Genomic DNA, 15,672 nt, shown 5'->3' with positions numbered 1-15,672 from the left:
GTCTTAGGATGACAATGGCCTTCAGTACGGTGTCCTTCGAGCAAGGGACTTTGTTGCTCCAGGCAGACATCACCTGCCATGACCTCCCATGTACATGAAGGTGGCTTTTAATTACCAGGTGTCTGAATTTTGTTTGTAAAGAAGTGCTAACTTGGCCGGACACAGTGCACATACCTGTAATCCTAGCACTCAGGAGGCAGAGGCAGGAGGATTACAAACTCAAGACTAAGGTGGGGTTTAAACAACACACTGTCTTAGAACAACGGCAGGGTCACTGTTTAGTATATTTTAAGCATTTGCTGTTTTGATTAATCCTCTAAGAAGCCTTTTTCCTTGCCTGAACTCACGAATCCCAGCCCTCTGCAGTGTACATATGTCTGTTAATCCCAAGACTAGCTTTCCACCCACTGCAGGGACATTCCTATTCCCACTAGCTAGACCTTCCCCTGGGAACTGAGACAATATTTGCTTTGGTTTTTCTGCGTTCTTGCCTTCCCTGACGCTCCAGGACAACAAAGCCAGCATGCTTGGGAGCCATGGGATTTCTGCAGTGCTTTTTTTCTCTTTTCTCTTTGTGTGTGTGTGTGCATGTGTAAGAACTGGAGGAAGCCCCTGGAGGGGCCTGAATACCTCAGCACAGCCTTACACAGTAATAAGGTGAAGCCCTGGGAGCCCCATCCCCACAAGACTACACTCACTGCCCTGAAGGCCGTGTGGAGACCTGCCCTTTCCTATCTGCAGAGTTTCCACAGGCCCGGGCAGGCCTGCTCACTCTTATATCAACACAGTCAGCTCTGCTCACTGAATCGGAAGTGTGGGCTACAAAGGACAGAATAGAAACTGCAAGTCATAGAGAGAGACGGGAATGTTAAAGGTTTGTAGATGTTGTGGTATAGAGGTCCCTGATAAAACACAGTGTTTCCCAGAAGTCAAAACTGCGTGGCCTGGCTCATTCTATTTGAGTTCTCCTCATCTAGAGAATAACAGGCCAATACCAGCTGGTCACATTCACCCTCAGGATGTGGCCAGGGAGCACAACTCAGAATTATTGTGCAATGGTTGAAGACAGAGGAGTGTCCAGGGTGGCCAGGTATAGTAGCCCACGCCCCTAGTCCTACCACTGTGAGAACTTCCAGGCCATCCCAGGCTACATAGCAAGATTTTGCCTCCAAGAATAAAATGAAACAAAAGATAAGCCAGGGCCTTCGTTTCCAGGCCTGGGAACTGCGCTGCTTCCAGGTGAAACTCCCAGCAGTGGAACCAGAACAGACTCGCTTTGTACCTTATCTATTTCTTTTGGTCTTGTTGAAACAACGCTCCTGCCTTTATTCCTCGTGTGTTTACTGAGCTGTTCATGTGTCGAAGCTGCATGCAGGAACCCATATCCACAGGACCCTAGCCCTTGACCTGAGGTACAGGAGGAAGAATCACAGGCCTAACCGAAAGGCCAGGCTGAGGATGGCGAGCACTCAAGGAGATGTGACCGAGTCCCCCAGGAAGAGGTCTCCACAGACTGAAAATGCCAGAGGGGGCTGGGGTTGTAGCTCAGTGAGGGAGTGCTTGCCTGGTTTGTGCAGGCCCCAGGTTCAAGCCCCAGCGTCACAGAAAAGTTAAATAAAACCAAAACTGGGTGTGGTGGTTCACTCTGTCATCCCAGCACTTGGGAAGCTGAGACAGGAGGATCTGCTGATTGTAGACACTAGTCCGAGCTACAGTGAGAACTTAAAACACACAAACACAAATCAGGTGTGGTGGTGCGTACCTCTATGACCCCAGCTCTTGGGAGGTAAAGGCAGGAGGATCAGGAGTTCAAAACCAGCACCTGAGAGGTGACTGCTGGAGGAGCAGAAGTTCAAGGCCAGCCTGGGCTACACGAGACCCTGTCTCTGAAAAAACAAACCAAACAACAAAAACACAAATAATACCACAACAAAACTATGAATAATAAAATAAATCAGAGGTCATTTCCCAGATACAAAGATGGCTGAGACTGGTCCTGCTGAAGGTCTGTCACAGTGGACAGTTGCAGAATGGGGCATTTGCTTAGAGCCTTTAGAAGTTGACAGGGACACAGGAAAGCAAGGAATGAGATGAGGAGCAAGAAAGCAGGAAGAAGGGAATGGCTGATGTTCTTGTAAGTGCTGGACTTTATCTACAGACAGTAGGGCTCACCGTGGGCTCTCACTGGAAGAAGGACATGTCCACCCAAAACACTGTGAAATTAGCAGCAGAGATACCTGACTGGCTGTAGGCACAGGACTCATGGAAAGCAGGGCTGAGTCCGGGATACAGACTCTCTCTCTGGGAGGGAGGAGGAAGCAAGAAGACTAGAGGTGAAGAAGTCACTCAGAGATGGCAAGGTACGGGGAGAGAAGGCAGAGCAGGCTCTGGAGAGGTTACAGACAAGGAAGAGGTCAGGTCTGCATGCGATAGGCCCTAGAAGCTCTGAAAGAGACCGCAGCAAGTGATGGAACCAGGGATGCTGAGCAGACTCTGGGAGGAGAGGTGAGAAGCAGAGAGCAAGCTGGGAGCAAGTCCAAACCTCCAGCAGTCCCCAGATCCCACACAGTGATGGCAGTGGGAGGAAAGCAGAGTCAGGGTCGGAGAGAAGGGCAGGGACCCTCAGGAGTGCTGGGGAGGGCAGCCAGGTCTGGGGGCCGAGTGAGGCCACAAGCCGTGGGAATGAAAACATCTCTCTGGTGGGCAGTACTGCCACGGATGTGGCTGGAAAACACGGCCGCATCTGTCTGGAATGCTCCAAGGTACCTATCTCTGTCAGGTTCCCATCCTGCCCCCATCAGGCCTCAGCTGACACATCACTTCCTCTCCAAATGCCCCATGTGGGTTCTGTGACCTGGGTCCTCCCACAGTATCCTGTACCATCACCCACAGCGCCGGTGGCATTGGGTTTGGAGTTTGTCTTCAGCCCTAGGCTGCATGCCGCATGGCAAGGACATGGTGTGTGTTGTACAGTGGGGGATCACTGGGCTCTGGAGCACCAAATGTCTGTGGAGGGAGGGGGAAAAAAAGGAAGGAGGTCACAGAATGCAGCCCACGTCTTCAAGCCCATCCCACAAGTTGCCCTTCAACACGAGTCTTCTTACATCTCCTCCATCCCCATCTGCTCTGTGGCTCCCTTCTCACCTCCATTCCTATCCACTTAGTTATTGCCCGAGCGCTATATTTTCTCTTGTGACAACTTGGAAGTGACCCTCAAGATCAGGCCTATTGATCTTCCCCATAGCAGGAGGCAATGGGAAGGTCCTTAGACTCTCACCTAAGACCCAGCCACTGGAGGGGAGGAGATGGAAATTTTTAAGTAAAAATAAATTTAAAAAAATGTGAAAAAAGAAAAAAAGACATATAAGCAATCAGAAAACTAAAGATTATCAATTAAGTTATAGCTCCAATCCCAACTGTTTTTTATGCTTTACTCCAAAATTTGTGTCAGAATTTTACCTCAATACACAAAGTACTGTTAAAAAAAAAAAAAAAAGACCCAGCCACTCTGACTTGCATACCCCTGGCAGCTGTATGTAATTCTGCCCCCAGGACATGATGGCTCATATAGAGTGTGGGAGTTAAACTGAGGGGGGCTCCATCTGTGCAGCTATGAGGATGTCATTCGTATTGGGGTGAGACTTTTCAGTGATCAGAAGCTTTGGGGTCACCCACACTCCTGCAAGCAAGCCCTCTTTCACATTCTCATCGGTAAATCCAACCTCCTCACTTTGCCAAGCTACTCTCGGATGGAGTCATTGCTTTGGTCAGTCTTTGCTGCCCTATCTGGAGTGAGCAGATGTTTGTCTATGTCTCCCCAGGACAAGCTCACACGACAGCCATCATTCCTAGATAAGTGTGGGCCCCTGGTCAATCCACGGAGTCTCCTACACTCCAATCCAGCTTGCTCTACGCTGCTATGCTTTGCTGGAGAAAAGAAAGCTACAAACCTCACACACTCATGTTATCTGATCTCGCTGTTCCCTGTTCGTCCTAGGATCCTAACGCTGTCAACTGACAGGATCCAGACTGCCCACGAGGCACGCCTCTGGACACACCTGTAAGGGATCTTTTTGATTAGGCGATTTGAAACAGGAAGGCTCACCCTCCAAGTGGGCAGGACCTTCCGCCTGTGGTCCAAACAGAAGCAGGATTAAGGGAAATACTTTTGCTTTTCACCCGCTGGCTTCCCCTCTCGTCTGCGAGTTCATCCACCGTGCTGTGGCTGCGACTGGGCACGCTACCTGTTGCCGTCTTTCGCTGACTTCTATCAATGACTTCTTTCAACAAGAAGGCCTGGGCCTCTCCAGGAATCCTTCAGGCCGTCAGTACCAGATTGGGACTGCTGAGGCCTCCAGCCATTGCTGGACTATCCAGACCATTTCCTGTAAGTCAATCTGCTAAATCTCCCTTTGCTATGTATTCATTCTGCCAGCTCTCTTCCTCCAGAGAACCCTAACTAATACACCTACTGACTATCCTGAGTCTTAGCAGGTCCTGATGCAGACCCTGCATTCACCACTGAGGTCCTCGTGTCCCTCTCTCCCCTGACTTCCTAAGGTACAAGCTGAGCCATCCTCAGGAGTCTCTGCATTTGCCCTAAGTCATTGTCCTCTTCACTCCAATCTCCAGAGATGGCGTCATTGTCTCCAATAACTCTCTGTGCTCCTTGGGTTATGAATTTTGTGCACACTTCTGTTATAGCTCCACCACAAAGGGTGGCAACTGTGTCTTATTCATCTTTATATCTCTAGGGTTGGAACACAAAGGCTATGTTCAAGCCTGAGGATGTAGCTCAGGGGGTAGAGGGCTTGTCCAGCATGCATGTGGCCCAGAGTTTGATCCCCATCCCTGCATAAAATGGGCATTAGCGACACATGTCTGTAATCTAAGTGCCCAGGAAGTGGAAGAGAAGAATCAGAAGTCTGAGGCTAGCCTGGGTTACACAGAGAATTCCAGGCAAGACAGAGTCTGTCTCAAAATAAAATAAAACAAAAAAAATTAAAAAGTTGGCTAGCTAAGAGCGGAGGTGCTGGGAGGTCAGAGGCACATACAAGGAAGAGCTCCTCAGCAGAGTGGGGGAGACCTAGAGTGAATGCCACCCAATAAAGCAGGAGAGAGGATAGTGGGGAACGCAAGAAGGGGCCCGCTGGGCTCAGACAACTAGGAAGACAAAAATGATGCCTCCAAGAGAAAGAAATAAACGTATTTAAAAATTAGATAATAATATATACCTAATTTCATTCTGCTGCTGCTGGAGGTTCGGTTTCACCAACACCATTTATTAAACAGGCGATCTCCCCGCCACTGTGCATGCTTGCCTGTCAGGAATTAGGTGGGCATAGCTTTGTTGGTTTAGTTCTGGGCTCTCTGTTTCGTTCCATTGGTCTATCTGTTCTTGTGCCAATCCCAGGCTGACTTTGTCACTCTGGCTCTATAGTGTAATTTGAAGTCGGATATTGTGATACCCCCTGCTGTATTCTTACTCCTTGGGACTGCCTGGATATCTGTAGTCTTTTGTGGCTCCACGTGAATTCTTGTATTGGTTTTTTTTTCTTGATCTGTGAAATGTGACATCAGAAATTTGACAGGTATTAAATTAAATCTGTGGGCTAATTTTAATAGTATAGTCTTTTCCACAATATTACCGACAATTCATGAGCATGGGAAGTCTTCCCGCCATTTAGTATTTTCTTTGATTTCCTCAGTCTCTTGAAATTTTCATTGGAAAGTTCTTTTTCTTTAGCTGGGTGTGTTCCTGGGTACTTTTTTTCCCCCCTAATTTGAGTAGGATATTTTTTCCTGATTTTTTTTCTCAGTGGTATATTGTTTTAACATATGAAGGATATTGCCTCTATTTTTATATTGGTTTTGTATCTTGCAACTTTACTGTGTTTATTAGACATAGGAGCTTTCTAGTAGATTTTATAGGGTCACCAAAGTAATGTCATGCCATCTGTCAACAGGGAGAGTTTGAATTCTTTCCCATTTTCATTCCCTTTATGCCTTATGTAATTGCTAAGATGAGCGCAATATATTAACTAAGAGAAGGGACATGCTCTCGGTGTGTCTCCACTGAACATACTGTTGGCTGTACACGTAAAGACCAACATCTCTGGAGTCCTGTGTTAAAGGCCCAGATACAGCAAAGACCACACAAAGGTGAGCAGGGATTCAAACGAGGCCGGGGCAGGGATCTCTTCCCTGTCGATGTAAAGCTAAATACAAAAGTACAAAAACTTGAAAGAAATGCCACGATTGTTGCTCAGATGAGAACAAACCTACAGATTTGTGTACCCTTAGTGCTTTCTTCTCCTCCGTGGGTTTTCTATGCAATGGCATAGGCCTGCCCCAGCGGGGGTTGAAGTGTGGGTCAAAAACCTTCGCTGTTGCTAGAACTGGGAGGCTGGGGTGCTGAGTGTGATTCCAAACCCACCCTACAGGTGCAGAGACAAAGACTGCGGGTTTTCCCTTTATATAGGGAGTAGAGCCGGTTATTGTTCAGAAATATCACAGAACACTTCACAGGCGATTATGGTCGGTGCATGCAAACACAGGTAGACCACAGGACATGGAAATTACAGGGTAGTGGGAGCTTCTCCTTAGGTCCTTTCATTCACAAACTCCAGACTCGTAGTACCAGTGGTGCTGGGAACAGAGGCTTGTCAGCCATGCAGTGAAGGGAACAGCATTAGACACTGGTGTAATAGTATGTGAGCCTAAGAAAGGCCATGTCATTCCATGTGTTAACATGGAAAAGCTTGCATGTGGATGACTATTTCAATGTATTTTATTATTTAAAACATTTCTTTTCTTTTGTTTTTGGTTGTTGTTTTGGTGTGTGTGTGTGTGTGTGTGTGTGTGTGTGTGTGTGTGTCATTTTGAGACAGGGTTTCTCTGGTTCTGTAGCTTTGGAGTCTGTCCTAGAACTAGCTCTTGTAGACCAGGCTGGCCTCGAAGTCACAGAGATCCGCCTGCTTCTGCCTCCCGAGTGCTGGGATTAAAGGCGTGCGCCACCACCTGGTTTAAAACATTTCTCATATTTAAATTTTTTTATTTTATTGTTCTTTTAAAAATATTTTTGGATTTGTTAATTTTCATTGATGTATATGTGTGTGTGTGTGTGTGTGTGTGTGTGTGTGTGTACATTTGAGTGCAGTGCTCTTAGAGACCAGAGTTTGAGTTCTAGGCAGTTATGAGCCACTCAAAATGGGTGCTGAAAATTGAACTCAGGTCCTCTGAAGAGAATATGCACTTTAAGCACTGAGCCATCTCTCCAGCTCTATTTTTGGGGTGTGTGTGTGTGTGTGTGTCTGTGCACGCATGCGCGCATGTGCAGGTACCTGAGGAGACCAGAAGAGGGCACTGGATCCCAGGAGCTGGAGTTATGGGTGGCTATGACCTGCCCAACATGGGGGGCTGGGCTGAGGCTGTGCAAGAGCAGCAAGTGCTCTGAGCAGTTACTTAGCCGTATCTCCTAGGATCCTAGCGATAGACTATGGCTTTCAGACAGTTGGCACCCTTCCTCCTGAGCAGCTCAGCCTGGAGTTTCTTTTAAAGCCAGTTGTTAGTCGGTCTATTTATCTGTCTGTTTATTTGCCTGCCTGCCTGCCTGAGACAGGATCTCATGTAGTTTGGGCTGATTTTCTGGCTAAGTACTGGGGTTACAGGCATGAGCCACCATGTTTCTTGTTGTTGTTGTTGTAGTTGAATATTGTACACAGTGTGAATGAAGTCAGTTTTATACTGACTTACTCAATAAGCATGAGGATGTTTGTCACTCCCCAATGTCCAGTGTCACCATGTGTATCCTGCACTCGACCTTCTCTGGGGTCCTGCCCTTAAAGTGAGACTGCTCACTTGATTAGCAAGAGGTATGGATGGATAATTTTCTACAAAATTACATCTGTTTCCACTTCCTCAGTATATGAGGGTAGTTTTGCTAGACATCTAGACCAACTGAGGCCCACAGGGAATTCTAACCCATTCATGAAACCCAAGAGTGTTACAGTCAGCAGAGCTCTGAAGAGCTAAGGAAAAAATTTTAGACTGTCAAAGGAAAACAGCTAAGTTATAGAAACCTTTGACTTCCCTATGCCTTTCCACAAATATATGCATACATACACATGTATATATGTGTACATGTATATATGTACAAAATATATATTTGTATATATGTACATGTAAACATGCATTTATAGATACACATGTATATATGTACATGTGTAAACACACACATACATACATGTGTATATGATATCTGTGCATGTACATGTGTTCACATATATGCATATATTTTTGAGAACAAAGGGATGAACCTAGGGCCTTACACATGCTAGGTAAGTGCTCTACCACTGAAAAATAGTCTCAGTATTATTTTCTTCACTTTTAAAACATTTTAAGGGTCTCACCAAGTTGCCTAGGCTGGCTCTGAACTCATCCTGTAGCTCAGGATAAGCTCTAACCTTTCATCCTCCTGCACCAGCTTCTCAGTTAGCCAGGATTACAGGCCCTAACAAGGCCACAAATATTTAATCTTGACTTGGTTCACAAAACAGTAATAAGTCAAAGCCATTGGCTTTAATATGCCATATCAAGTCAAAATAATACAATTTTCTTTTAGATGTTTATTTCTGGAGAGATTCATTACATTCATTATCTCAGCCTCACGTGTGAGGGACATTGGGGAGCGTGGGTTTGCTGGGGCTCCAACAGCAGCCAAGGTTGACACTCTGTTATTCCTAACCATCAAACACAGGGACAGGACACCTCAGAATTGACAAGGCAGACCCCTCAGAAACGTTAGTGAGATTATCACCAAAATGCCTGACCAGAGCATTAACCCGGATCAGTGCCAGGGCAACCATCTTAGGGCTGTGGGGGCCAGGAATGACAAGAACATCTTTCTACAGCCGTGAGAAAGCCCAGAAGGGCAAACAAGAAGACGTAGGGAGGGGAACCTGCAGAGAGGGGCCAAGTTGGGACAGAGAGGAAAACCTCAGCATATGGGCTACAGGATTTGTTCCCAGTAGGGACACAATCCAGGACCAGACCTTCCAGTGGGCAGCACACAGGGCGGTGTGTGTGTGTGTGTGTGTGTGTGTGTACGTACCTGTGTGTATCTGGGTGTACACAAATGCCATAGTATGAGTGTGGGTATCAGAGGATGATGTCTGGGTTCTCTCCTTCTACCATGTGGGTGCCAGGAATTGAACTCAAGTCATCAGGGTTGGCAGCAAGTGCTGTGCCCACTGAACCATCCTGCCATCTCAGCTCAAGTATTTTTAACATCAAAGTGTCTATTCAAAGGTAGCATCTTCAATCCGCAACCCCAAATAACTGACACAGGGAGATGTCAAGACCATGAGCATAGGACCAAGCAGGTGATTTCCAACCCCTTGAAATTTGGTTGCCCAGACAACTGTGTGTCAAGAGACCTTTTGGGGCCGGCTTAAGGAAAAGTGTGGTCTATTTGGAGTGACAGGCTACAGCAGGTGTCTCTCTTATGTGCATGCTAAGAAAATCTGCAGCCTTACCTGGCAGTGCTGGTTCCTTGTCCTGTAAACTTTACACTAGGGGTAAAGTAAGAAATTGCCAAATACACCAGAGCTATCTGATTTTCCCCCAGAGAAGAAAGCTCAAGGCCCTGCCAATCTATGAAACGGATCTTGTTGGAGCTTGTAAGGATTGCTGCGTGTCCAGAATTGCAGGCAGGGACCTGCCAGGCTGACTAATGGCAGACAGCATCTGCAGCCCTGCCGGTCCCTGACATGCCCTGTTATTACCGTGCACTTAATGACTTTGGATCTGCGCATCTTCTGGTGAGCCCATTGCTCTGCCAAGACAACGAGGCTGCTGGCTAACATTCTACCCAATGCCTCACAATCCAACGCAAAGAAAATAGCGAGCCCTGAGTGAGGGTTCCAGTCTGAAATGTCACCTCCAAGCTCATGTGTTTGAACACTTGGTCCCCAGATACTGGCACTTTTTGGAGAGGTCGTGAAATCTCTGGGGTGTGAGGCCTAGCTTGAAGGACTGAGGTTACTAAGGGCAGGCCTTTGTCAGTCTACCTCTATTGCTGGGTCTTTGCTTTCTGGTCTACCACAATGTGAGGAACTGCCACCATGTGCTCCCACCACAAGGAAGTCCACCAAGTCTTCCCCACCAAGATGGACTGTATCTCTGAAACTGTGAGCCCAAACTAATTCTTCCTCTCTTAAGATGCTTCTGAGGGGCTCTGAAACACAATCAGGAAGGAAACTCACAAACCCCACATTTACCGGGTGAGTTCTGGTAGCATCCACACAGGCGGTACTTTCAGCCCAGGGCCTCCCCAATACATCTAGGTTTATGCGCACGGTACACCAGCTGCTACCAACTGAGAAATGTCAGACCTCTGGGGGCAGCATGGGACCGGCCAGGACAATCAGGACAGCCGTCTCTAAAGAGCTCAGGTCAACTACAGGGCATTGCTAGCTCTTTTGGTCATGTCTACAGAAAACGGGTGATGTTCTCAGGTAAAGAGCAAAGAGGTGCCGCTGTCCTCTTCCTTGAGGAGGAGATGAGGGACACACGTGTGGTGAAAGCAGAAGGGGAAGACTGGGGTGGGGAGGTTCAAAGGGGTAAAAAAGGGATGGGGGAGAAGGAAGGAGGATCAGCAAAAACAAATCATGTTTTAAAATGCCTTCCTAATCCTATCATTTTGTATATTAACTAAAAAATAAACAAAATACTAATCTAAATAACCTGCCAAACACTTAGATATGTAAATGCCCTCCAGGAAAGCTGTATGTTCTAGGGGCTTTTAGATAAGATCATAAAGTCTACCTCAACGTGGAGTTTGGCACAGTGGTCTCCCTGGCCATGGCCACTGTCACACTGTAATAACATTTTCCTACGCAGTGGTTCCTAGGGACTTTGCTAAACATAATGTCTGTCCTGTTATAGGCCCTGTCAAAACAAAAACAAAAAAAGGGGAGATGACCCACATGCCAGGAGAGAATTGTTTGCAAAAGATACTTTGAATTAGGAACTATCTAAAATATGCTGAGGACTCTAAAAACTCAACAAAAAGGACACAAAGAACTAATTTAAAAATGGGCAAAAACGGGCTAGAGAAATGGCTCAATGATTAACAGCACTGGCTGCTCTCGCAGAGAACCACATGGAACGGCTCAGAACTGTAACTCCAGTCCAGGGAATCCCACGCTATCTTCTGGCCTCTGCGGGGACCAGGCATGCCTGTGGTACCCGTACATACACGTAGGCAATACACACATAAGATAAAAATAAATACATCAATATATCTTAAAAACATAAACAAAATCCCTAAACACGCCTTATAAATAAAACATTCAAGTTAGCATATTAGAAAGCACTCCATACACATCACCTGCCAACACAGAGATGCAAATTAAAACAACCACTATACACCTATTAGGATAGCCAAAAAAAAAATCCGAACAGAGAGAACACTAACTGCTGGAGGGAGTGCGGTGCAGCCGGACTTTATCGGCTTTTGGTGAGAACTCGGAGTGAAGCCACCACTCTGGAAGTCACACTGCGCTGTCAGCTTCTTACAAAACTGAACCTTCTCACCCCGCGAGCCGGCAGGCATGTTCCTGGACAACTTACGCATGCCCAAACCTGCATACGGGTGCTTAGAGCTGTTTTTTCCTAAGTGCCGGAAGGTTGAGGCAGCCATCGTAACACACAAGACCCAATTCTGTAGAAACTGACTTCAGCCTGGAGAAAAGGCAAAAGTGGCTAGCACCACCGACTGGGGACACACGTGGGTTTTAGAGTCCCGGATCTCCAAACCTTCCTGCCTCCTTTGTCCCAGAGTCTGGGACGCCAGAGAGCTACAGTCTCCATGCTCCCTTAGCAAGTTCCCCACTCAATTTTCCACCCTGGTAGTTCAGCACGCAAAGCTTCATCTCACGTATACCCACAGGTTTAAAATCCTCCTGTCTTTGATTATGGCTCAGCCATACAACAGGCTCCCGTTAACTTTTCAAGCCAGGATAAACTGCCACCATCTAGACAAGGTGGCATCAGTGGCCAACTAGAGGAAAGAAGGGCCTAATGCCTCCTACTTATCTTTGATTCTGTCATGAGTTCTAAACATACCCCATATTGAAAATGGATCAAAATGATTTATTTCTTCTAATCATGGTATCCTTCAGTAGGTAAATAGATTGTCGGTGGTATATCCAGATAGTGAAATATTGCACAGCACAAAAAAAGCAATGAAATGCCAACCATTAAGAGACACAGAAGCTTAAATGCATATAACTAAAGAAGTCCTAGGGCATGATCCCAACTCTGTGACATTCTGGAAACGACAAAACTATAGAAATGATGAAAAGATAAGAGATTTCCAGGGGCTGGGGGTGGGAGGAGTGAGCAGCTGAGCACGAAGCCTTTTAGTGCAGCGAAGCTACCCTGTGTGATTCTGTCATGGTGGGTGCTTGGCATTGACTATTTGGCCAAAGCCACAGAATATACGCCACCCAGAAGGAGACTCAGTGAACACATGGCCTGTGGTTGATGATGTACCAATGTGGGCACACCAGCAGTAACATCTGTGCCACTGTGGTCAAGGATGCTGGCAACGTGGGAGGCTGTGTTTGTGGGGAAGGTGTTAGGTGGGAAATCTCCGCACCTCCAACTCGATTCTCCTGGGGACCTAAAACTACTCTGTAAACAAATGATTCAATTCTAGAAAAAGACTTGATCGTGGGTTATTTCTAAGAATGGAAAAAAAAAATGCCAGAGTTAGCTAATCCACCAATCAGGTCCTCTGTTCTCAGAGTGTAGGAGACCTCAAAGTCTTCAATTCCTCTAACACTTCCTTTTCCCACTACCAAGAGAAGCCTCTTTCCTGTCTAATGGTCATCAGCAGCCCAAACTCTAACACACATCTTTAGTTTACCTTAGCTGAACCTTTAGTCCTTCACCGGACAAGTCCTTTTCCATTTCTGCCTCAAAACATAGTTTTGTTTTTAAAGGATTCCTAAGCAGAACTTGCTAGGAATCAGCTTGGTGTGCGAAGGCACAGGCATGAATCAGCCTGCCTTAAAGGTATGCTTTCTGAGACACTTAATGCTCTAACTGTAGCTTAGGAGATTTGATGTGGGATTCCCCTCTGTATGCTGTGCGTATGTTTTATTACCATTGATTAATAAAGAAGTTGCTTTGGCTTATGGCAGGGCAGAATAGAGCTAGGTGGGAAAACTAAACTGAATACAGGGAGAGAGAAGGCAGAGTCAGAGAGACGCCATGTAACTGCCAAAGAAGAAAGACGCCAGAATCTTACTGATAGGCCACTGCCTCGTGGTGATACATAGATTAATAGAAGTGGGTTAATTTAAGATGTAAGAGCTAGCTAGAAATATGCCTGAGCCATCAGCCAAACAGTGTTGTAATTAATATAGTTTCTATGTGGTTATTTGGGTCTGGGCAGCCGGGAAACCAATGTACAGTCTCCTTTAACAGAGATTGAACTGTAAGCAATGTTGCTAGTGAGCACTGAGAAAGTGAGCAGACGTGGACCTGCTCACCTTAGTTTCTGAGACAGGGTCTCTCACTGAACCCGGAGCTATCCCACCTGCATGCTTCTGCCTCCCAGAACTGGGACTGTGGGCACACATTTCTGTGCTTGGCTCTTTTCATGGGTGCTGGGATCTGCACTCAGGTCCTCAAACTTGCATAACAAGCACTTTACTGACTAAGTTATCTCCCCAGCTCCTGTTTTTTGATGATAAAACGTTTAATATTTTAAAGTTTAGCTTGTATGAACAAGACAAGGAAAACAGAGAAACGGCAGAGAAGTACATGCCACTCCATCGCTCACCTTTAGACACTCACCCTTGTGTTGTTATAAGGCCTCTTGGTCGTTCTGGCCCATTCAGCAGCTCAGACCCGAAATAACCACACAGAAACTGTATTAATTAAATCACTGCTTGGCCCACCAGCTCTAGCTTCTTATTGGCTAGCTCTTACATATTAATTTAACCTATCTCTATTAATCTGTGAATAGCCATGTGGCTGTGGCTTATCAGGTAAAGTTCCCAGCATCTGTCTCCGGTGGGTTACAGGGCTTCTCCCCAACTCTGCCCTTCTTCACCAGCATTCAGTTTAGTTTTTCCCGCCTAGCTAAGTTCTGCCCTATCAACAGGCTAAGGCAGTTTCTTTATTAGTGGTAACCACAGCATACAGAGGGGACTCCCACATCACCCTTGTGGAGCATTATTGAGTGTGCGTGCAGGTCACAGCCCGACACTTAGCGTCTCTCCACTGTCACTTGCACTCAGAGCTCCCACTAGTCCATCTAGCTGCTCCTGGGACCCCTGTTCCTGCCTCCCGATTGCTGGAATTACAGGCAGGCCACCACATGCGCCAGCATTTACATGGGTGCTGGGAATCTGAACTCAGATCCTCATGCTTGCACAAGCATCTCCCAAACCAATTCTTGTCTTTTGAGAAGGGTCTCACACAGCGCAGTCTGGTCTTGAAGCCATGATCCTTGTGTCTCGGCCCTCTAGATGGAGGGATTATAGGCATGCACTGCTATACATGTCCTCATTTTTATTTTTAAAGCTCGTTCAGATCATTCTTACAAAATTTCTGGGTATTTGAAGTAGAACAAATAGCTAATATTATTCTTACCTGATGTTGATCATCAGAATTTGGTGGACAGTTGGAAACGACTGAATCACACTCCTTGGCTGGGGGGGGGGCAAAAAAAATATACAGCTTGGTAAAGAAAGTACACACTCCAGTCTAAGACTTAAAATTAAAACTCAGAATTAAGAGCTGCCTTGACATCTGGTAAAATTGGGATGGATTTGAATGAGGACAAGTTTAGGTCCCAGCTCTTCTCTCCGGCGATGTTCTTCTGGGGGGGGGGGGATTAAGCATGGTTTTGTTGATTTTGGAGAACCAGGGTTCCTTTCACTGCCAACAAATAGGATTATTCAAACAAGGCTATAGCCTTACCAGGGGATCCAGAGACACCTCACCCTGTAGCTCCCACAGAAGCTGCCTCTCACAGCCTGTACTCTTTCAAGTACTCTGTGTTCCTAAATGCACCCTGGTGTGGCTCTGTACACTATGAGGTGTTCTTGTTTCCCAAGTGTAGGTGACTCTATAGCTGCACCCCTATTTCATCTGTTCAGGACCAAACACCATGTGTTTGGCCAGCCCCATCACTCTTAGGGTAGCATCCTGTCTTCATCAACAGGTTATAGAGATGGCCATCAAAACTACTTCCTGATCAATGCAGTGGCCAGACCATGGTCAAGGCCATTTGATGAGAATGAATTATCTGTTCCTGGCTAACTAACTTCACTGGTGATGGCTGCCTGGGGTGGCCCTCCCCCACCCCGCCCTTCTCTCTCTCTTTTGGTTTGTCGAGACAGAGTTTCTATGTGTAGCTTTGGGGCCTGTCCTGTATGTATGTATGTATATGTATATATATATATATATATATATATATATATATATATATATATATATATATATATCTCAACCAGGTTGACCTTGAACTCACAGAGATCTGCCTGCCTCTGCCTCCCAAGTGCTGGGATTAAAAGCATGAGTCACCACTGCCTAGTGTGAGTCCTTCTTTGGTCTCAGGATGAAACTACTGTTAAGTGGCTAGAGAGGATG

At 46.3% G+C, this 15,672-nt stretch overlaps 1 protein-coding gene across 1 annotated transcript in view; it reads right to left on the bottom strand.

Annotated features, from left to right (window-relative positions):
- Edaradd (EDAR associated via death domain) overlaps positions 1–15,672 on the bottom strand; it is a 40,119-nt gene that overhangs the window by 7,046 nt on the left and 17,401 nt on the right. The window contains exon 4 of the mRNA XM_050142193.1: positions 14,671–14,729. Coding sequence (XP_049998150.1) covers positions 14,671–14,729 — 59 coding nt within the window. The remainder of the gene's footprint in view (positions 1–14,670; positions 14,730–15,672) is intronic.

Source organism: Alexandromys fortis, unplaced genomic scaffold, assembly GCF_014885135.2.
Source record: "Alexandromys fortis isolate MF-2015 unplaced genomic scaffold, M_Fortis_MF-2015_v1.1 scaffold_5, whole genome shotgun sequence".
Lineage (NCBI taxonomy): Eukaryota > Metazoa > Chordata > Mammalia > Rodentia > Cricetidae > Alexandromys > Alexandromys fortis.
Note: the sequence above shows the minus strand (reverse complement) of the source record. Positions and strands in the feature narration are given on the sequence as shown.